This window comes from Amborella trichopoda, chromosome 4, assembly GCF_054954075.1.
Source record: "Amborella trichopoda isolate Santa Cruz 75 chromosome 4, AtrichopodaSantaCruz75HAP2 v2.0, whole genome shotgun sequence".
In the NCBI taxonomy this organism is placed as follows: Eukaryota; Viridiplantae; Streptophyta; class Magnoliopsida; order Amborellales; family Amborellaceae; genus Amborella; species Amborella trichopoda.
Window position 1 is genome coordinate 46809445 of NC_142339.1, and position 24078 is coordinate 46833522.

Sequence of the window (24078 nt, forward strand, 5' to 3'; positions counted from 1 at the left end):
CCCTGTTTCACCCATCCAAATTCGAACACCAAATGGGGGTTAACGCATTGCAGATCAAAATTTCGTGTAAGAGATGCCTAGTCAACCTTGCCGCCCGTATAGTACGATCTTGTTGGCTATGTTTATTAAGTGCATGGAGTAATTCTTGAAAGTTTCATATTAATTAAGTTGGCAACTTTGTTTCCTCCAAATTGGTCCAAGTTAGGAGAGTTCCCTTTTGTCAACCTGTGGAGTAATTTAGGAGGCACTTGAATTTTTTTTTTTTTTTGGGAGAAGTCATGAAACACCTCAAATCTTCTTCCAAAAAGTACTTTTGGTATCGGAAATCTTCATGACGGTTATAAAATTAATTTTCAACGCCGACAATAAAATTTGAAACTAAAAAAATAGTACAAACCTTACGGATATGAGAACATTTATTTTTAAGGTGAAATGGATGGTCTAGATGATTTGTTGCAATATACACAATTTTTAGAATTTGAAATCCTAAAGTTTTTTGCACAACCATAATGTTCAATCTGAGATGATCAATATAAGAGATTTTCAACTCTTGAATTGCAATTTTTGATGAAGTTTTGAGGTGAGACTTTACTTCTTTTGATAGGGCTGCAGCCCTATCAAACCATTTCCCGGTCCAACGTAAACCGCCTCAAGTGGTGCAGAACCGTTTTGGGGGTCTCTCGTCATGTTGTGTTTCGAGATAAGCGGTTGTTGGTATTGGAAAGTGGATATATGAATGCGATATGTAAATAAAAGGAGCAGTACGCCCACACACTTACGTATATATTTGATTTGAAGTCGAAGAGAGAGACAGATATAGAGGGCGAAAGAGAAATAGAGAGAGGGAGAGATTGTTCATACGTTTCTGCAACCCGTAGAAGAGGTGGATGAACCCTGTAATCTCTGGATTCCGCAACACTCTCTGCTCTGCGAAGGCTTTTGAAAAACCTTCACTGATTCTTTCAAGGTTCAAGCTTATTTCTAACCCTAACTTTACTGGTTCAGTTCTTTCTTATTTCGTGGTTCTAGGGTTTAGAACTACTGCGGATTCATTGTTCCGTTGATTGAGCACCTGATTTTAGGGCTTTTGTTCTCTTCTTCCTTGTTTATTTGCTCTATTTCCGGATTCTCCTTGCGTTTTCTCTTGAATTGTATTCCGGATTTTGGTTCTGGGTAATGGTTGTGGAGATGAGGGATATGTGGTCTAGGCGTTGGTTTTAGGGTTTTGGTTGTTCTGTTGATCCTTCCTTTTTAGGATTTTGGGTCTTTGGTGATTGTAGGGTTTGGTGAGGACACATTTTTTGCAGGGATGAGTGTCGTCAATCTTTTTGATGGGTGTAGAGTTTTGGGCCAGCTTTTTTATTTCCTTGTTTGGGCAATTCAGTGCTGAACGCTACAGACTTTTGGTTTTTTAAGAGAGACGACTGTGTAAATAGGTTGTTGAGTGGGGTTGTTCTTTTTGGCTTTTATTTTCTCCCCATTTGTAATGTGAGCCACTTGGAGAGTCAGGGTTTATTTTGACTACTCGCTGATGAAACCTGTGACTGCATCTCGAGAATTGTGGACACAGTAGAAGTAGTGTACAGAGGGTGATTATCTGCTGTTTCCTTTTCCTGGTGAAAAGAGAATACTAGATTGGAGGTTTTTTAATAGGAAACCAAATAAAATTGAGACTTTGTTCTTATTTATGTCAAGATAGAATAGGATTCATCAACATAGTTACTGATATGGTATTGCTGATATTGTGGTTTTGAACCATTGGGACATGGTATTTGAACGTATATCGTAATTTTCTGGTCTTTTTGGGAGAATTCTGAGTTCATTATTCTTTTGTGTACGGATCTCCAGAAGTCAGGCAAATGTGTTCGGTTGTCCTGGTTAACAGGTAGACTGTTAGAACTATTCTTTTTGGCTTCAAGGTCATGCCTTGACAATGATACAGCTATAAAATTGAATAGTGCTCTGAAGGGTAGACAGAAATTTTGGATTTTTAAGGTAGTATCAGTAGAGATAAGATTTTTTTATCATGGTAAAGAAGCGTTATGGAGAGAAATGAGCCAGCATTGGTTCCAGAATGGTTGAAGGGTTCGACTGGCGGGGGATCAGGGAGTGGTGGGGCGACCCATCATTCTTCATTGTCTTCTCTATCAGGTACTATATTTTGTGCTTTATCCATTATTTTTCTGGTTACTTGCAATTACCAACTTATCAAAAAATATACTGAGTTTGTGTCTTCCAGCAGATGAGGCATCAGGTACAATTTCCACAAGGAGCAGATCATCAGGTATAGGTGTCGGTGATCATGACAACCCTCGCTTTCCAAATTTCATGGATAGAACTTCTGTTTTGCATGGTCGCCGGAGTTCAAGCAGCAATTCTGTGCACGACAAAGATATATCCACATATTCTAGGTCATACAGTAGTTTCTGTAGAAGGTACGATGGAGATCGGGATAGGGATTGGGAAAGAGACATTGATTCCCGTGATAAAGAACCATCACTTTTTGGGGACCGTGATCATGTTGAGGCCCGAGGAAATTCTAGTAGTATTTTTGGGCATAGGGTTGAGAAAGAATTTTTGAAGAGATCACAGTCAATGGTTTCAGGAAAGAGAGGCGAAAGCTTGCCTAGGAAGACGGGAAGTGACATGGGAAGCCTAAAGAATGGGTTGCTTGTTGGTGGGGGTCTCATGAGTAGCATTAATAAGGCTGCATTTGAGAGGGACTTTCCATCTCTAGGAGTTGAAGAAAAACAAGGAATGTGTACAAATGGTGTTGCCGAGATAGGCAGGGCAACCTCTCCTGTTTTAACTCCTGTGGCACAAAGCCTTCCTTTGGGTACATCCTCTGTTATTGGTGGGGATGGATGGACTTCAGCTTTAGCAGAGGTTCCTGTTATAATTGGAAACAATGCTTGCATGCATTCATCTGTTCCACCAGTCATGCCTGCAACTCCTGTTTCTTCTGTGGCTCCAAACTCAATAACTGGGCTCAATATGGCTGAAACATTGGCTCAAGCACCTACACGATCGCGTGCACTTCCCCAGGCAAGTAGATAGAGGCATATTTTGATTTGTTTTGTGTTCAAGCCGTTTGCATCTTATCTTTTTTTATTGCTTGGATGCAGCAGTTGCAAATTGAGACTCAGAGGCTTGAGGAGTTCGCAATCAAGCAATCTAGGCAGTTGATACCCATGACACCTTCAATGCCTAAAACCTTGGTATGTGTTTCGGCATTATTTGTTTTAATACATTTTGAAATCTAATTACCTCTTAGTTTAATCACATGCTGCTGAATGAAATAGTTCCAATCCTTATCTCATACACGAGGTGCCAAACTAATGGCATAACTGCCCTTATTTTTTATTGAATAAGAGCGTAACTTCCCTTCTTGTGGAATTCTTTTTCTTTTTTCTCTTCAGGCAGTTAATGAGTTTTTCATTGAGAAAATTAAGGGCTGTAGCTGTGAAAGCTTTTTTTATGAATATGAACTTTTGTAATGCCTCAGGAAGTGCTTGTTGTTACAATAATGCCTTACCTTCTTACTCTTTTCTTTATTTGCTTTGGAAATTTTAACTCCTCTCCGTTTGTATGGCTTGTAATGATCGTCAATCATATGGGTTCCTTTCTGACAACGTTATTTAGGGAGAGATGTAGTGGCAAACCTTCTCATTGTAATTATAGTTATATTGTTCTATTCATCATGGCATATGGCAGAAATATGTGGACCAGTCATGGATTTTGCAGATAATGCTGATGTATTTTGCTGATAATGCTGATGGATTGGTTTAATGTGTACCAATTGATTTAGATAGTTAGCTATTGCGTATGGTTAGCTATTGCGTATGGTTAGCTATTGGGTAGAGTTGGAGGCTTGGAGCTGAAACTATTCTAGCTGTTGTTATGATGTGTTCCTTGAGACCGCTGCCCTGCCAATTCTGCGCATTTGTAATAGGTCATGTATGATTATTATAAATGATTTTGTTCTGCCCAATCCATAGTTTTCACTCACTGTAGCCTTTGAGTATTTGGAATTTTATGCTTCTTGTCATAGTTCCCTTTGATTTTCTCTGTCTGAGCTTTCTTTGCCCCTTCTGTCCATCTTGCAATTGTTCCATGCCTTTTCCTTGCACTTATAAAATATCCATTGTTATCATGGTTAATGATATGGGCACTGTTCACTGATAACACGAAGTGATATGTGCAATCCCTTAATGGGGTGTTTGGTGTGGCTTTCATAGCTTCAAGAAAGCAACACACCAGTGTTCATGGACTCGGCTGAGTAACTTGGTCTTGGCCTATGGCCGAGGCGAGCTCTAGGGGCCAACTTGTCCCATGAAGAAGTATTTTAAACTTATAATGTTTTAAAAAATCTTTAATATAGACTTAAAAATGTGTTTTTATATTTGTATGGTTTTCATGTGATTTGGGAACTTTTGATTATTACATACTCCTACATTTCAATTGTATATCAAATTCTTCAATAATCCATACTTCATATACTTTCTTTGACTTTTAAAGACTTTCAATGATGTCTATTACTTATTTTACTTTTTGCTGATTTTATATTGTTTTTAACAAATTTATTCTTTGAATTTTTAGCGTCTTTTTGGTCCTAAACACGACTCGATTGAGTTATCGGCTCGGACCAAGGCCGAGTTTGAAAACATTGCAACAGACTTATGATATGTTTGGATGCCACCTCAAACCATAGTTGGGGAGCATTTTCTGGATTTTTTAGTTTGTAAAATCAAATTCAAAGTTATTAGGAAGATGGCCTATGTGGATGCCCCATTCAAATAAATCTTCATCCAAAAAAAAGTTCTGCAAGCCACAAACCAAATCTTGGCCTCTTTCATGCATTAAAGGATGGACCTAGGCTGTGGCCTCTCTCTTCCTTGTTTCTCACTCGTTTTCCTCTTTTACTCCATTCTCTTTCCCATTCCTATTTGTAATGAAACCATGACTTCTGCAACCAAAGTCTGCCTGCACTCTTTCTCCGTGGCACTTTGATTTCGTAATGCCAGAGGGAGGGGGGAAGTGAATTGGGGGTTCCAATCATTCTTTGCTGCATGCAGAAAATTCATTCGCCAAGCTGGTCTTTTCTCACCTGCAACAATCAAGAACCTTACCATAAGGAAAAACAAGCTATTGTAGAGCAGTGATTCATTCTTCAAGTTTCTCTTTCCTCATCTGCAACATCAACAAACAACTCTCATTGAGCTCAGAGCTAAGATGAAGGGAAAGGCACGTTTCTTATTGATAGCGAGAAACACATGCACGTTCAATCAGGTTTTTTTGGACCTTTAGTGGACCATAAGCCCATGATATTGAAGCTTCCCCCATATCTCATCGTTATTGCAAATAGAAAAAATACCATTAAAAATATTTGATATGAACAATAACATAGTAAAGCTTAGTTTTCAAATGGCTGTTACATGCCTCTTCCTCCTCCAGGAAATCCCTAGTTCTCAAAATGTTCTCTGGTTACAGAGCACTTGTTGCGAGTAGTATTGCTTGAACTAGATGAGGAAGAATCACTGCTGCTGATTCTAGGAATGGTGTTCACTTGACTTACCATGAAAACTGAGCACATCAGAGAGAGATGGTGAAGGTGTGGGAGAGAAGAATGATAGAAGGGAATTGAGAGAGAGATGGTGAAGGTGCTGGATTGTAGGCAGAGATAGAGAGTGAAGGGGATTGATAGGTGCATGTGAGAGAAACGAGGAGGTTACAGACAATTGAATGATTGTGAGGGGTTGAGTTTTTGTAGAAAGGGGACAATTTCTGGTGACTCTTGGAGAATTTTAAAATTTTAATGAATTTCACTAGATTTCAATATGGGCTCACCGGTTGGTCAAAGTGGCACTCAAACTACCCTTGAGCATGGATTAATATTAATGTTGTTTGTGAAATTTAGGAAATGGCCTTCTCTCAGTCTAGCTTGATTACCAGGCCGGGTTCTTTGGGGAGGTATATGGAGTGGATACACTCATGAGCCACTAACACCCCATCGAGAATTTCTTTCTCTTTGACGAAAGCCTGTTATGACCTGGGATAAGACCTCTCGAATACTTCAGAGATGATCTTGTAGGATGAATTTATAAGACTAGTTTGGCGGAAGTCCTTGAGCTCATCCTCTCCTTCCACTTTAGGAATCAGGTAATGAAGGTTGCATTCATTGCCCTGTGAATGACACCTCTGGTATGGAATTCCTCGAATAATGAAAGAATATCGCGCTTGAAGGAGTCCCAGAAAATTTTGAAAGGGGCAACTGGGAACCCATCAAGGCCAGGGGCCCAATCCTGGCCTAGCTCATTGATGGCCTTCTACATTTTAAAAGAAGTGAAGATTGAAATTCAGCTGTAGCCAAATAATTCCTTAATCTGAAAAGGGACTTTTCCTAGATGAGGTTAAACCTGTAATGACAAGCCATTTGTGCTGCAACCCAGTATAGGCCCACATTTTGTGGAGTGTATGTGAAAGGGGCAAACAAACCCATAATGTCCTTCAAATCCATGCTCATCACTTTTTGTCATGTTTGAGAATTTCATTTTTTAAAAGAAATCTTTGAGAATGCTGGAACTTCATGCTTCTTCTTGTAGTTATCTTTGTGGAGAATTGGAAATTAGTCCTTGCGATCATAGTTTCTCTGCAGATAAGGGACCATTAGAGCGATCAGATGTAATTTTGAAATGCATGTTTGTTCTATGGGAACATCTTTATTTAATGAAGTCTTGATGTATTAATATAATAAGAGAGTAAAGAAAATAATTACTTGCACGAATTTGATAAATTATGCCGTAACAATAAGCTGTGCATGCTTGAGGCAGTGGTTGGTGGCAAGATTGTAGAATTTACCAGCTTATCTCAATGTATGTGCTGAATCATCCAGACATCTTTCCCAGCATGTTATCGGAGCATATGGAGTGCCAAACTATGTTTTTTTTAAGAATTTTCTAGAAAAATATTCTTTTTTATTGTGTTGATTATGAGGTGCATATTTGCTGATGATGGTTGTCTAATAATATGCTTTCACTAAAACCTGAGCATCTTTCCGCTTGGATGGTAGTGTATCCTTTTTACTTTCCACATCCCAAAGGTTTGCATCATGGACAGTTTTGGCAAAGTTTTATATTGGCTGCCTACCTAATACAACCCACCTCCTTAACCCGGGCTTGGGATGAGTTAAGGGAAAGTTTAAGGTCCTCATCTTTCTTTGACCACATCCCACTGGTTTTCAATTAACATAGTTAGGACATATTGATAAAGAGTGAGCATGCAATTGAGTAGATAGTCCAGTATAATTAGGTTGGACTCCAATGAGTTTCTGAACAGTTGGCTTCAAATGAGGAATCCTGTTTATGGCGCACACAAAGGTCTCCACGTAAGGTCTCTGTTTTTTTTTTTTGCGATTATAATTTCTGGGGAATTATTCTGTGAGAAACACTTTTTTTACTTTTTAACTAGAAATTTCTATGGAGTTTCCTTTTGCCATTCAAATGTTTTGACTTCTTTATGATGTTCTGCATTTAAATTGTAACCTTGATGTGTCAGTATATAAATCCAGGCTTTCCTTGAATAATTGTGCAAAAATGTCATATTTTTTTCTCTCACTTTAGAATATGGTGGGATGGAGATATTGTAGATTCAGAAAACATTATAAGATTGATATTTGGACCTACGGTAGGAATTTTAGAATGAAAGGATGGCTGTTTAGCAGACTTGCTTGTCTCACACATTGTCTATGTCTTTAAGTTAACTTTATAGCCAGCAAAATGTGGAAAGATGTGAAATTCAGTTTCCTGTCTACTTATCAAAATGAATTTCAGTTTGCTGTTGGCAATATGTCTTCGTCCATAATCCTTCCTGCAGCTCGTTGGAAGAGTTTAAAACAGAAAATGCAAAGAAAGAGGGGAGAAATCTAGAGTTCATTGTCCATTCTGTATCAGGATAAGTTTCCTGCTCTCTGGAATCTTCTTGCTGGCTGCTAGTATTCAAATCCTGGACAATAGAATGAACAATATGAATGCTGCAATATTGCTCTATTAGTTTTTTGCATGAATAAAGTTTTGGAGCTAGTTTAGGAGCATTCGATTGTTTTAGAGAGATGACGTGTATAATTTTCAGTGGATACATTAATCAGCATGAGAGGGATAGATGATATCTTTATCAATGGTTGTTTGAATAAGTTCAATCACATGCATTGTAAATTCCAATAAAAAGTGTTGCACTCATCACTGCATAGAGTTAGTTCGTTATTCTTGGTAGACAACATCATGAGTCTTTTTACATGGGGCAACATCCACCCTGATACTGGCAAGATGTTTCTTGAACCTGTTTATGCCCCCTTTTGTATCCTTATCACAAAACTTGCATCTTATGCAATTTTTATCATTAGGATCTGGGTTATAGCCATATTTCCAATCGGGATCACCACTCCTAATTGATCCCGAAGAAGACATCTAAAAAATAATTCAATTTACTAAAGCAATAAAAAAAAATCACTTACTTTGAGTTTTATTGCTCAATTTTCAAACTTCCACCTCAAAGATGGTTCTAAATACTCAAAATCTTCTAAAAAACCCCCTAATAACTTTGCAAAACATCAAAAAGTAAATCTAAGATCAATGGGTGATGTTTTAATCAATTTTTGTTAACTTTGAGAAACACTTCGATACTAAAAAATTCACCAAAAACTAGTTTTTTTGGGGCTTTCTCTCTCTAAAATTGGCTCCCAAAAGTTTTAGGTTCAAATGAACCTAAAACACTAATTGTTGGCTCTTTAACACACAAAACAAAGAGACCAAAATTGCCCCCACCGAAACTTATTTCCGCCCCAGGACAGGGCGCTGCCTTGGGTGGCCGCCCAAGGTCGACCACCCAGATTGGCCGCCCAGGGTCGACCGCCCAGATTGGCCGCCTAGGCCTTGGCGATGCGCCCAAGCGTTTTGGACCGCCCAGGCGCTGGGCGGTTCGCTTTTTGAATCATTGGCCACAGTGTAGCCATAGTAGAGTAATAGTCATGCAGATGCAACTGATTCTTGATCAGATTTTTAATGTGTTGCTTCTTTGGACCCCATTTTCATTCTGCTTCAGATGCTACTATTCTCCTTTAGACTTTCATACTCATTCTCTTCAATGCTTCACTTCAAATAGGAGGCATAGATTCATGCGGTAGGTTGAAATATATGACATTATTTATGCCGTTTCCATTTTTTAAATCACAATTGATATAAATTTGTGTAAACTGGTAATATCTGCGAGTGTAAGACATTCGAAGACTACCTAAAAACCAAGTCTAAGACAGTTATGTTATGCTCATCAGTCACAACTTTTGAGGAAAGTAATATGACATTATTGATTTGTTGAAATTTTTGTACATCTTTTGTGGGTCTTGGTTTAGAATGTCATTCTTGTTTGCTAATTATTTATTATAATGGTAGTTGTAAAAAATATCGATGATAAGCCTCGCATATTTGTGCATTATTCGGTTTATTCCTTCTTGAGAATGTTGCAGGCTTTGTGAGGTTAATGAATATTTCCCAACAAATCGGAAACAGTATCCAAGTGCTTCATAATCAACTATGTAGACTTTTTTACTTCTTTGGATCTTTTTGTTTGTCCTGATGATAGTCTTGACCCCAGCGATTATAGCTGGATGTTGATCATGTCATCAACACAATATTATTACATATCTTGTGGTTTACCTCATCAACTCAATTACATGTACTCCAGTGATTAGACCTGGAGGTTCATCAGTTCATCAACACAATCTTTTCATAAATCTTGCGATTTTACATGTACTAACTGGAGATTCCTGTAGGAGATTCTTTCACTACATTGGTGAGATCCATAGACATTGGGAGGATAATGCTAGAATGATGATGATTTACATACTGCAAATGTTTAAATTATGAATCTTAAAGTCCTATGTCATAATATTGTCCATGTTTTTCACACCTCTGTTAAAAAATGGAACTCGGTCCCTACTTGGATAATGCCAACCCTTGGTCAATTCCTCCACCTTTTTTTTTTTGGATCAGCAAGTTTTTTAGCTTGGGAAAAAAAGGTATTCCGCCAACAATTGGATCCATGCTCAATGAAAGACACACCTAAATTTGGCCCCAACCCAAGCTTTCAACAATAACACTCATTCATGTGCCGAGTTGCATCGAATGAGTCAACATGCCTTGGGTTGAGTTTCTGAATGCTGGCTCACTATATGAAATAAAGCATCTAATGTAAATCCTCATTTAGAAAGTTTGCCATGATACATGTTAATTGCATTTGCGTTATTGAATGGAAGACTAATTGTTTTTTGTCATTCATAATCACAACTTCAAATTTGAGAATATGCCAATTAGATGTTAATGTTTGGAACCTGTTTGGGTCCTAGGATTTGCATATCCCGGATTCAACTTCAATTTAGTCTCCCATCCTGGGTATGCAAATCTTTAGAAGGGCTCATATCCTGGATATAACAATTCACCAAAAAAAAAAGCTGGGATGGCATATCCAAGATATGCTAATCCAATGGAAATCATCAATTGACGTGCTGAGGGGATTGTTAGAGAGAGAGAGCGCAAAATTAGGGAAAGGATTTAGGGAGAGAAAGACGAAGGAGATAGAGAGAGAGAGGGCACAGTTTGAGAGACGACATAGTTAGAGAGAGAAAGGGTACTGGTAGAGAGAGTGGAGTTACAGAGAGGAGTGAGAGAGAGAAAGGCATGAAGAGAGAGAGGGCACAGTTGGAGAGAATGGAGTTCGAGAGATGAAGGGAGTTTGCAAGAGCCAAATTAAAGAGAGAGAGTAGTTAGAGAGGGAATTGATAGAGAGACAAAGGAGTTAAGAGAGAGAAAATAGTTAAAGAAAGAAATGACGACTAGTGAGAGGAGTTAGAGGGATAAAGGGCATGGTTAGAGATGATTTAGAGAGAGAAAGGGGCACAATTAGAGAGAGTGAGAGGAGTTCGAGAGAAAATGAGAAATAATAGACCTTTTATAATTTGAGAATAGAATGAAATTAGCATATTTATAAACATGTGAGCCAAACAGTAGATTTGTAAAATTTCCTTCAAAATCAGGGGATTTGTAAAACCTGGATTCCATCCATACGCCTTGCAAATTACATTTACTTAGTATCCATGACTTGGATCTCAAAAACATTCATATCCAGCATTAGTTATTAAGAATTATGGGAATCATGAAACCACATTCATGGGAATTATGAAACCAACTTTAATAATCGCATGTTTTTAGCAATTGCCACACCACACCACTGCTTTGCAGTGTCTCATGGGCACCAACATGACTGACAGAGTCCAAAACATGTTGGAACTCTTTGGTACGCTGTTCAAAGAGGCATCAGGGCATGGCACCTGTGTTAGACTATTATTCCATATAAAATAATATGTTGTCTGTATTAAATTTCCTTATTTGTTACACGTGTGTGTGCTTGGCGGAGTGTTAGCGTATATAACAACTCTACTAGAGATATTTCGAACTCAGGGTTGAACTTCTACAAAATTTATATTCACTCACATCTTTGGAGGTTTTGACACACAACAACAGCTCATTGATGGGAGTATTGGGGTAACACTGTCATTTTTCCATTAAAACATGAACAGTCGTTCAAATTCCTTTGCTGTTAATCTATAGAGATTGCAATGACATCCTATTTGACCTTATACTAGGAGTGTTTCCTCCCATGCTCCTGCAAGCATATGAATATCTTTTAACAAAGTTCTGGTTTTATGCATTTTTCCTTTTCCAAGTGGCAATGGCCCTTTATGCTAGAGATGAACCTTTTTTTCTTTATAGTTAAGATGGGATGTAATTTTTTTTTAGAATGTTACGAAGAAATCTCTATAAGGGTGTAGATTGGGAAATTCTGTGTTATAACTAACCATCTGACATGTATCCCGTTCTGTTATATGCTACATTGTCCTTGTTTCTCTGTACCTGATGATCTGTAACATCGGGCAATTCTTCAACATGGTTCTTGTTGTCTTTTATGTAGTTATTATTATCATTATTATTATTTGTTGGAGAAAGGTTAACTGTGGTATTAAATATCATAGTGTAGCACAATAATGCCCATATTGTGCCCCTTTTAGATAACCCACAAGATCGGGTGCTGTAATACAAAATGGGGTACAGAAATAAAAGAAAAATGTAACGAAAAAGAAAAGTTTAGCCCACAAGATGTAGGCTGTTACCTAAGAACGAGAGCAAGAGAAGAAAGAGAAGTGAGAGGAGAGGAAGATTGGGGGAGAGGAGAGAGAGAAGAGGAAGGTAGAGAATCTAAGTTACAAAGCATGCTGGCTGTGTGCGAATGGAAGGTCCTTCTTTGGCCAACCTATCTGCTGCTGTCCTCCCTTTGAATAATGTTGAATATGACCCAAAGGACCATGCAAATAGAGTAAATATGGTCAAAGTAATGGGGTAGCCTTCAAGGGGGTTGAGTTTCCTGGTGATCCAAGATGACGTTACTAACAGTCTTCCTCCACTAAAAGGGTTTGGGTGTTGGCGGTGAAGGTGGTCTTTCGCTTTAGGCCCCCTAGAATGGCTATGGCTTCAGCTGGCAGTCCTAGAGCCTGCCCCAATAACCTTAGTGTCCCGGGTTCCCATGAGAGGATCCATCTATATTTATCTTCAAATTGCCCTGTGAGTGAGGGACCTAGCTCACCTGAGGGGGAGAGGGCTTGGGACAATATGGAGAGGAAAAGTGAGGAACCCAAATTGCCACACGATGGCATTCTTTTCGACCATAATACTGTGAGAGCTTTGGTGTGGTGAAGGATAGATATGAGTGAGGGACCTAGCTCACCTGAGGGGGAGAGGACTTGGGACAATATGGAGAAAGTTGTTCCAATTGGAGAGGAAAAGTGAGGAACCCAAATTGCCACACAATGGCAATCTTTTCGACCAGAATACTCTTTAGTGTGATCAAGGATTGATGTTAATGGTTGTCCTCGAGCTTGAAAAGTTTGTGAGTTGCCTCAAGTTCTGTGGATAGACCCATTGCAGGCCAAAGAGTTCCACAAGTTGCACCGAAAGGCGCGAGATAACCGGGCATCGTAGAAGTAGGTTGGTGACGTTCTCCTTGCCCTGTTGGCATGTTATGCAACAAAACAAATCTTACCAAAGTTTGGATTGGAGGCTTGTAATGGCTGTAGCGATGAGTAGAATGAGGCTGCCGAGAAGACCCCATTCGGTGAGGGACCGCATGCAAATGAATAATCCTCCTTAGGAGTAACAAAGAAAGAGTTCAGAGTTTGTTGTAGGGCCGAGAATTGTTGAGCTTCGTTTTCAGATAAAACCCTTCTAAGTAGTGGACTCCATACCACCAAGCTGCCTGTTCATTCCACATAGTCACTCACATGAGCAGATCTGTCTAAGGCAAGGGAGAAGGCCCGGCTACTGTTTAGCTAAGGTTTGGGTAACTATCCACAGGTCCATCCAAAATTTCATGCTGTTCCTTACCCTACTTTGAATCTGGTCCTAGAAAGGACGAGGGATATACTCTTGGCCATACTGATCAAAGCTCCTGACTGTCTATACTTGTGGAACTTTGGGAACCATCCATCCTCGCCGCACCTATAGTTGCTTCCACTACTAGCTTCCACAGTTGGGCATCTTTTGTCGCATATCTCCACAACCAACCTAATAGGGCGATGTCTGTTTGTCTCTTCCTCCTTATCCCTAGGCCACCAGCTTTTTTTGGCTGACATAACTCGTTGCAAGCTACAGTTTGAAACTTATGTCCTCCTTTCCCACCTTTCCACAAGAAATTTCATGACAAACTCTTATTCAGGATGTGGAACGTCGACATAAAATAGATAGAAACATTTGCTGGAGCTGCCTTGATGAGAGTTATCCTGCCCCCCAAAGACAGAACCTGCCTTTCCAATTAGCTAGTCTCTTGTGGAAGTTTTCTACAACAGTGTCCCATTGGTTTTTCCTCGATTTCCCTATGCATATACGCAACCCCAGATAAGTGGAAGCTAAGTTTCACTAACACGTTCTAAATGGCAACTGAGATCCCTCACCTCTTGTTTCAACACTCTCACACTGAACATCTTTGTTTTTGCAAAATTGGCTCTCATTTCAGTGGATAGCTCATAGCATCTCAAGAAGAGCCAAAATTTGTAGAACTGGTTTGGGCAGGCATCTATGAATATTATAGTGTCATCAGGATATATGGGACCCATTATGCAAGGACCGAAAACCTTGGTGGGTTCCTTGATCAAACAGTTTGGAGATGGACCTAGAGAAATGCTATCCCTTAATAGCGAACAAGAAAGGTGAAACTGGGTCCCCTTGTCTCAATCCCCTAGTTGCTGTAAAGTAACCCTCTAGGGCCACATTGATGAGTATGGAGAAGGATGGATTGGAAATTCAACCGCCACCTGAAACCCGTTATCTCCTGGATCTCATCCATAGTTAACCAATCAACATGTTCATAAGCTTTCTCCCCATCCAGTTTGATAACTTGACCTCTCTCTCCCGATATATATTTCGAGTGAATGGCCTCATGGGTGGTGATGAAGGCCCCATCCCAGCCACAATGGCAGGCTGAGATTGGGAAAAAACCTTCCAAATGACATTTTTTAATCTTAAGACCAAGGCCTTGGTGAGGATCTTATAGGGGAAGATTAAGGAGGCTGATCAGCTAAAATCTCAGTTTTTCTGTGCCTTCCATTTTGGGATTAAAGGAAGGAGGGTGGAGTTCAGCCCCTTGTGGAATCATCCTCTTTGGTAGAAATTCATTGAAGAAAAGGAGTTCATTGAAGAATATGTCTGCCAACCACAACTTATCCATATGCTTTCTTCTGCATAGTTATGCACTGGGTTCATTGAAATAATGTAAGCACCTCGTACATTGATATGTAAAAATATGTTCTTCAACAATTTCTGATTTAAATTTTGTATTCTCAATGGTTCCTATTCCTGATTTTCCCTTAGTATCTTAGGTGTTTCTCATAACTAAGCTGCTGGCAACCTCTATTACAGGCAAACTATATGTAAGGTATTCCCCTCAATTATCAAAGTACACAAGGAAAAGATCTAATACGTACTCTTTATATTTTAGAAAAAATTAGGTCATTGAAGGTCCTGATCATAAGCTCTTGTTTGACTGCTATTCACAAGGCCCACTCATTTTCGAAAAGGAGTCCATTTCGTCCAAAGCTGGACAATGAATTTCCACGTCATTGTTAACAACGTAAAGTGCGTTTGAAATACCATAACTCTTGCCTTAGTTGCATTTAAATTCATTGTGCTTTTTGTTGTCTAATCTCAGAGTTTGAAAATTCGGCCGTATGGCTGCCTAGGCAGCCAAGAGGCCTCATCGGAGTGAATTGGCCTGGGTAGGCACCTTATGTGGACATGTACCTGGACCTAGGCGGGTGCCTTGGCAAAAAAATGAAAAAAACAGAGGTAAAAAAAAAAAGATTATTAGATAAAGAAGATCTTTCTTTCTCTACCTATAAAACCCCTTCTCTTTTGTGTAGACCATCAAGAAGCATTTACTGCTAGGATAACTCATCCCACGACACTAAAATATAAAAGTATTCATTTAATAATCGATGCTCCATCAACTCCATCTCTCTCTCTCTCAATGGAAGGACATCAATTCCACCTTACACTTGTTTTTTCTTTCTCCCCTCTCTAGATATGACAATCATTAATAAGCATTTAATGTAAGGACAATTCATCCCAACAAACACTAAAATGTAAATATATACATTTAATATATAAATATGGAACATTTAATAATCAATGCTCGAGCCAACTCCACCTCTCTCTCTCTTTCCACGTGTGACCCCCCCCCCCCCCCCCCCCTCCCCCCAACACACACACACAAAAATAAGATAAAAAATAAAAGAATTAAAGAAATAAAAACAGAAGGAAATACAAAAAACCACTTCTCACTGCCTAGGTGGCCGAAACCTTCTGTTACAACATTATCTAATGACTCTAATCTTTATTTTTTCTGAAGAAAAGAAATTTTTCATTAAAGAAATTGCAAACATAGCTCTGACATTTTACTAACTTATTAATCTAATGGTTACCTGAAGATGCCTTTATTTGTTGTAACATTAATTAAATGTGGTTCTATAAATTATACCCTGTTGCAATATGAGCTACAAGTAGGCATCTCTTGCTTTCCTTTTGTGAAAAGTCACTATCCTCACTGTTAACTCTGGGTTTTGTCCCTAATTTCGACCCAGGAGCAGACAATCATACTTGCCACAATAAAAAATATCTTCTGGAACTTGTTTTCCACCCACTGGCTTTGAGTCCATCTCACTGACAGGATATGAACCACTTGTGCTGCATGTTATGTTAGACATCTTTGCTTGGTAATGACGTACCTCATAGGGGGCTGCCCTCATTTAAGGGCTTTTTGCTCTAAGCTTATTCATGTCATCACCTGCCAACTAATGAGGCAAATGATATTCACAAATTCTTTCAGTGTTTACTGGAGTAATGGTGCTGGGAGTTGCACCGAGCATTAGATTCGCTGCAAGCTTGTTTGCTGCCCATGCCATTGGCTGTGCCACTTTTATATGCATCCTCCTTGTTACTATGATCTACTAGGGTTTGTGCTTTCTCCTGAACTGGATGGGTTTGAAATGGTTTTGGCAGCTCTGTTGGTATACTATCTTATTATTTCTTTTAATAGGTGAAGGGTTTCTAATGAACTCATCTCTCCTTACACTTCTTGCCAGCTTATGTATCTTCAGAGTTCCTGTCGAATAAGGTTCGGTAGTGGTTGCTTAATCACACACTATAGGTGTGCCATCGATCTTTATTTGCACAAAGCACTCAAATTGTTTCTATTGTCTATTCATTGGGCATATGTAAAAAGGGAAGCTCGAAACCTTGTGACATTCAGCCTCACTGTCTTATTGTTTTTTTTGGCCTTCTCATCAGGTTAAAAAATTCTGCTTTTTATGTACAAATTTGTCATAATTTCATTGATATGGTCAACCCCCCATCCCTCTATCGCTATTATGCATCTCTTATAAAAGTTACCTTTCTCTAAAAACAAACAATTTCATTGATATACCAACCCCTATCCCCCATTTTCTCTCTTGCAATGTAGTTGTATTATTTATGACTGACATCAAAAGATTAAGCGTACCTGCCTTCTGCCATGCTTCATCTACCAGTTTGAAATGGTAAAATTGCATCTTTTAACTATACATAAGCATTGATGGGTTCTGAAAAGACTGTCTAAATGGGACTAGCCTTTTCTTTTTTGTGAGTTTGATTTTTCCTGTTGGTTCGTCCTTTTGACATAATGTAACACCCATATTTTGTCTAAATTTCCCAAATATTTTGTCTAAATTTCCCTTATACTTTAGGTATTCCCTACTATTATTACTTCTTATGTGGGTGTGGGCATCAAGTTGTATATCCCTAAACTTTCATAATCTAACCAAACTGTGAACCTCAGCTATTGTTTGAAACACTATTGCTGCCCTCTCCTCGTGGAAAACTCCTGCATCAAAATTAATGCATTGGGGAAATGACCAAATATTTAGTAAGGTAAACCCCCGTACCCCGACGCTGTGGCCCCTTCCTCCCAAAAAAACAAGGATACAAACAAAAAACATGGGCCTCTAAAGTAATGCATAGACACGATTGCTTTTGATAGGTTTAGTTACAAGATGAAATTGGGTCATGAATAAACTTGGCTAGAAGTTTCATAGTTAGTGTTAAGATAGACCTCGTAATTTGCATGGGCCTTACCTGTTTGTAGTTAGATTTACCTTTATGTGTGGTTATGCCTTATGAGTTACTTGAGGCTCACTTATGAAAGAAGAAAATGTGCTCTTGCCAAGTGGATAAGAGTAGTTTGCCTCCTGCAAAGGTTTGATATCATTCTTTGGGTGGTGGGTGTGCAACACTCATTAAGGTCACATTAGTTATCATCTCGATTTAATGCATGACTATAGTCTAACTCCCCATTGGTGGAGGCCAAGATGCAAAAGCCAAGATGCAAAATTTTCCTTTCTTTGGTGTGGTAAAATGGTTGCTACTCTAGGAACTTTTCAGGGAAAGGTTTTGGGATTGTTCAGATCAGTAGGAAACCTTTTAAAGGGAGATGAGTTGGTCGTGGCTGTTTGAGAATGGAAAAGGGTAGGTCTGATGAGTATCATGGGCATATGCCAAATTTAGCAAGTTAGTGCAAGAGTTGCTTGAGGTTTAAGGTTACAAAGGAGTTCTCATAGGTTTGTAGGGTGGTCTATAGTGGAGTAGCTGATCTTAGACACCAGGGGTTTTATAAGTCAGCAGTGGACACATAGTCTTGGATATGATTGTTATGAATGGAAAGGAGGTATGGCTTGGGTTTTAGTATGACTTAGGGTAAGAATATATTCTTGAGGTAATGGGTTTTTCCCTCTCTCATAAGCATGCTAAGTAAAATGGACATGTGTCTCTATGATTTTTGCCTTGTTTCAACACACCAAGGCTATGATAGTTTTCGAAGAAATTTTGTACATTACCAGAGATCTTAACATTGTCTGGAAATGTGTTTTTAGAGAGGCTAATTCAGAAGCTGATAGGTTGGCCAAGGACGGAGCATCTTGTCCCACCTTGGGGACCTAAAGCCTCTACCTAACCTATTCTTCTGAGTGGTTCTCTCCCTTTTGTACTCTTTCTTTGTTTTATTTGAGCCTAACTGGAATTGTATAGCATGACCCCTTGTGGATCACCTCTCCTTTTGTAATTTCGGCCTTGCAATAAGGTAAATTTCACTCAAAAAAAAAAAAAACTGAAGACATTTCTTATTAACCTTTCCTAATTAATCTCCCTATAAAAGTAGTTAAAAGTACCATAACATCACCTAAATTCCCACCTCCACTTATCTAAATGATGTATGGACTTGCCAAGCCTCAAAGGCAATTTTAGGGTTTCTAGTCCTAAGACCCGTATTTGTGTCAGGTGTTGACACTCTTTCTTGTCTTTGTAACATGGTAGGCTTATATAATAAAGTTCAGGTTGAGAATTATGCAGAGTTTCCTCATTCTTCGTTAAAAATTATATGCAGCTCTCTTCTATTTGGTATGTTGTTGTAGAGTGAGGCTGGTGTTAGACCCTTTTCTTAGCATCATGAGTGTGGGATTAGCAAGCACGGACAAAATAAATTACATAGAATGTACAAGCCCTCTATGGACTGGTGCTTTTTTGGTGGATTTGGATCTCTCTCATGAAGGGCTAGTTTTGTAAACTGACAAACTTACATGAGGGAGTATCTTTAGCCTTGACAGGCCTTTGGCAAGAGGCGAGGCTGGTGTGTCGTGGGGCATGTGACAAGGACCTCTATAGAGAGGCTTTGGGCAAGATAGTGTGGACGAATGACAAAGGTGCAGGACTTGGTGGATCGCTGAGATCATTGGCCAAGGTATGGGCCGTCGACCCATGGCCAGTATGACCTGATGGGATATGGGCATGACCCATGTGCAAGAAGCATGGTTAGTAGGCAACCAAGTTTGACCAGTGTTGAACCATTAATGGTCAAATGGCATTTGAATTTGAATTGCATAGCTGCCCCAGACATGCGTGTATGTGAGGACCATAGACCATGTAGAGGGAGTGTTCATTTGGTGGGCTTGTGTGGCCACTAATAACCTTGCAATGACTATACATGTTTGGATTGACATGCATGGGCACCATTGACCCATGACGTGGTTGATAAGTTCATTAATCCCCCATGGTGGGGAGTCATTGATGGTGGGGTATGGGCTTGTTGAACTACTATATCAAGCGGTGAGCAGTAATGGTGGTGTGGGCTTTAATGGCTATATAATTTGGCCATTAAATAATGGCCACGTAATTGATGGGTGTGTGTGGGTGTATACTCGAGGCTATATAAAGCCCTTGCCCATAACCTTGAGGGCATCGCTGTGTACAAGCAATTTTATAAAGCTAGTAAGAGCGGACTGAGCCCTTTCATGTACCCTGTGTGTGCCTTGTGTGCTAGTCTTTCTCCTCTTATGTGCACTTGTGGATGACTGAGTTTGACTTTGGCTTGGTGTGGCACAAGCCTATGTGAAACATTAGCCTCATGACAGTTGTTATCAGAGCATGGTTCAATAACCATGGCTGGTGGTCTGGTGCCTTGATCAGAATTTAGGTGTCAATCACCTTGAGGAGAAGTTGCAGCAAATCATGACCTAAGGGGTACAAGATAGTGGCCTGGGGCAGAGGTTCACCACCTTGGAGGCTCGGATTGGATTCTTGGGGGCCAGCATGGAGTTGTGGCACCTACGATGCTCATACGCGAGGCTTATAGACGACTTCAAGGCCTTATGGACTCCTTTAAGGCAGCTGTGACCCTGCAAAAAGACATGGCCCTTGTCTAGTAGTCTTTGTGTAACACCATAAGTGGCTTGGACTCTAGTAGCACAACAGTGCTAGAGTCAAGGGGTTCGAAGGCATCAGGGCCTCTAAGCTGTTGGAGATCTTACTACAGGAAAAGGAGTAGTATTTTGAGGCTACCATTTTTGCAAGGAAAATCAAGTTGGCATTTGCGACATGTACCTCACCAGAAATACCAAGCTTTGGTGTAGGATGTTGAAGATAGTTGAAGGCCTAAGGTGAGCACTCCGGAGACTTGAAACGAAAGTTGAAGGATCAACTCTTGCTAGGCTATGTGGCCTGAGTGACTCAGGAGGCTTTGCTGATGGGCTGCTGTGAGGGAGGGAGTATGTGAAGAAATTTGCTTCTCTTCTATTGTACATCCAGACCTTGATTGACGAGGATCAGTTGTCTAACTTTGTGGTTTAGGACACAAGGTTGGGGAAAGGCCAACTTGAGGAGGAAAGATGTGTGGGACTTGCCAACTGCTATGGCGGCAACTAAGGAACTAGCAGAGTACAACCTTGATAATGAGGTGTATTCAACTTCAGGATGGGCCTTATAAAGGTCCAATAGCTATAGTGGTGCATCACAGTGAAGCTATACCAAAGAAATGGATGACTAACCTAGTAAGTCCTTCTTAGGCTGCTTCATTTGCGAGGGTGGCCATCTAACACGGGGGACTACCCACAAAAGAAACCCCTAAGATGTGGTTCTACAGGTTGAGGTTTAGGAGGCCCTCGTGCAGACTTACTCAGTGCAATTATTGAATGCATTGGAACTGGTGGAGGCTGGTGTTTAGGCTTGGGAGGAACCTAAGCCAAGGATTGTAGAAGCAATTCTACTGAAGACTCATAGCAAAACGCCTATTTAGCAGCGAGTTGGAGGCATAGGTGTTGAGATCTTCTAACTTAGGTGGCGATCTAGCTCAAGAATCTTTGTTCCGATGCTCTAGGAAAGTGGTTTTCAAAGGATCTCGATTTTTAAATTTTGGGATTTGGATCCCCACTATTAGGGATCTCGGCCCTAATTTAAAAACCAATATGACAACCAAACTAACGGTTTTATTTCTTTTAATATACTTTTAATATAAAGTTAAAAGTTTAAAAAAAAATATATATATATATATATATATATATATATATATATATATTTTAATATAGTTGTAGTGCTTGTTGGCTATAAATAAAAGTGACCCCCTACGTTAAATGCATAATACTCTTTTAAGGTTAGGAGCAAGATCCCTAGATATCCTTGACATATGCATTGTACAAATGATGCTCCCAACACGGGGGTCTTTAGTCTTTCACAATCCCCGTACCCCCTGCTGTTGATCCCAACAACTATGGTTGGCGGGGATCAAGTGATGACTCTTGTGGGGTCATCATGAGGAGGCCATCAGTGTTGAGGGTTTCCAAGTGGCGAAGGATGTCCTGCTTCATGACTGATGATTCATCCTTGATCAATGAGTGGTACAATGCGAGGGGGCATCCACCTAGTCCAAGTCGGGCAAAGAAGAGGAGATTCGAAAACCAACATGAGTATTCCAAGGACTAATCAACATGTGGTAAGGCTGGACGTGGGCCTTTCTCCTGAGGGCCACGTTACCACTGCAAGGGGTGTAGTGGTAGTTGGTGACTTAAGCGTGCACCTAGTACGCACATGGTGGTAACAAAGGACCTGCGCATGTGCGTACGAGAGAGACTTGGTGTATGCAATGCAGCTGTCTAACGGTGTGATGAAGAGGACTTAGTAGGAGCCTTTGTCCAACAGGAGCCTTTGGCCAAGTTGAGGTTTGTGGATACACCAGTGCAGCATAAGCATCTGACGAGGATGTCGCAGTTAAGGTGGGGGAGGCTTGTTAGAAACCTGTTTTAGATCATGCTTGAGGGCTAAGTGAGAGGTACAAATCCTCCCTTAGTGATGAAGCATATGACAAAAGATCGGAAGTACTAAACAGACTTGTGCCACTTTGCTAGATTTAACTATTTATCTTAGTGGGCTAATTTTTAAAACCAACAAACCGACATGAGGGAGTATGTGTAGCCTTGATTGACTTTCAGTGGGAGGTAGGGTTGTAGTGATGCGAGGCATGGACACACACTCACATGTAGGTTAGCATCAAAACTTGGTTGACTATTGAGGTCCATATGCTGAGGCCTAGGTGGTTGACCATGACCTAAGGGAACATGGCTATGTCCTATGTGCATGTGGCATGATTGAACAGGCTCATGGGCTGGGTATGTGTTAACCAATAATGGTTCAGTGTAGGATTTCAATTGGAATTTTGTAACTGCCCCAAATTTAGGCTTTTGTAACAGTCATAGACCACGTGAGAGAGGGTAAGTGCACATGTGGGACTGCGTGACCTTTAATAGTTGTGTATGACCATGCATCGTTGAGTTGGCATACATGGGCACTAGTGACCCATTGTTTGGGTTGATCAGACGTTTAACCCTCCGTAATGAGCCATGGTTTGCAGCCATTGATGGTGAGGCATGGGCTAGTGTATTTACCACTTTAGGTGGTGGGCAATAAAGGTGTTGCAGGTCTTAATGGCCATGTAATTAATTCGTGAGTTCATGGGTGCATTCTCGGTGCTATATTAACACTTTGCCTAGACTCTTGAGGGGGCTCTGTGACTATATATGAACATGCATATGGGGCTAATAAGTGCAGGCTGAGGCCCTTTCCCATACTTTGTGCATGCCTCGTGTTCTTGGTTGGTGGCATTCACTGGCCTTGCCTTGGTCTGGGTTTGTCTTTGGCTTGTTGCTGCATATGCTGGCCAAGTGAAAAATTAGCCCTGTGACATTTATGGTGGATCCATGCCCCTTACATGTAGCAGCATCGATAAGATTGCGAAATGATTTTATCAACACGCTAATTACAATATTATGTGCTAAGAGAGAGAAAAGATTGTGGAGCATCTCATGCTACTCTAGAAAGCTTGGAGAGTAGATTTATGCTCTTTTTTGGATCCCTTTTGTTTGGAGAGAAAATATTATGTTTGGCTAATCATAATTCTTGTTTCCTTAGGATCTAGCATGGAGAGATGGTTCTTTAGAGGTGTCATCTTTTGGGGAATTTGGCTGTTGTAAAGAACTTTTCTCTTTTTTAGGATGGGGGTGGGTTGTGGGGTTCAAGTAGGGTGCGATGCTACAAGAGAGAATAGTAAGTTGAATCATGTACAAGCTTGATAAGGGGAGCTTTATTGAGTGTAGGTGAAGGATCTTGTGAGGGGAGAAGCCCGAACAGAATATTCAAGTTCCAAAGTCGTAGTGAGGGAGGGATGGAAATGCTTGGCAGTGGGTACCTGGAACTTCACTTTGATATTAGCTATTTTAAAATCCTCGTTGGAGATCTAAGAAGGGTGAGGACCTTAAACTTTCTCTAAACCCGTCCCAGGCCAGGGTAAAGGAGGTGGGTTGTGTTGAGTAGGCAGCCAAAATTTTGCCAAAACTGTTCATGAATCCTGAATACATATCATCTGCTCATGCTAGGTTGTTCCCCGTGTGCGACATGTTGTACTGGAACTCGGGTACCGTGAGAAATGAGCTAGGGTTAGCTAGGGGATTCTGTAGAAGCCCGGTTATATTGCAAAATAGGCAAGGGTTCCCGCGATATCTTTAACAAGCATGGGTAAAGAAGCTAGTCCAAGAGAATAGGATTCATCTAGCCACATGGAATGTAGGAACGCTTA

General features: G+C 40.1%; 1 protein-coding gene across 4 annotated transcripts in view; it reads left to right on the forward strand.

The window, feature by feature from the left end:
• Nucleotides 1-793: 793 nt before the first annotated feature.
• LOC18995740 (C-jun-amino-terminal kinase-interacting protein) overlaps nucleotides 794-24078 on the forward strand; it is a 29703-nt gene continuing 6418 nt past the window's right edge. Inside the window, exons 1-3 of one of the 4 annotated variants that reach the window (XM_011625938.3) lie at nucleotides 794-2151; nucleotides 2240-3045; nucleotides 3126-3218. In XM_011625938.3, the coding sequence (XP_011624240.1) occupies nucleotides 2043-2151; nucleotides 2240-3045; nucleotides 3126-3218 (1008 nt within the window). In that variant the 5' untranslated portion in view covers nucleotides 794-2042. The remainder of the gene's footprint in view (nucleotides 2152-2239; nucleotides 3046-3125; nucleotides 3219-24078) is intronic. The other 3 variants (XM_020668632.2, XM_020668631.2, XM_088865347.1) reach the window with 3 other exon arrangements.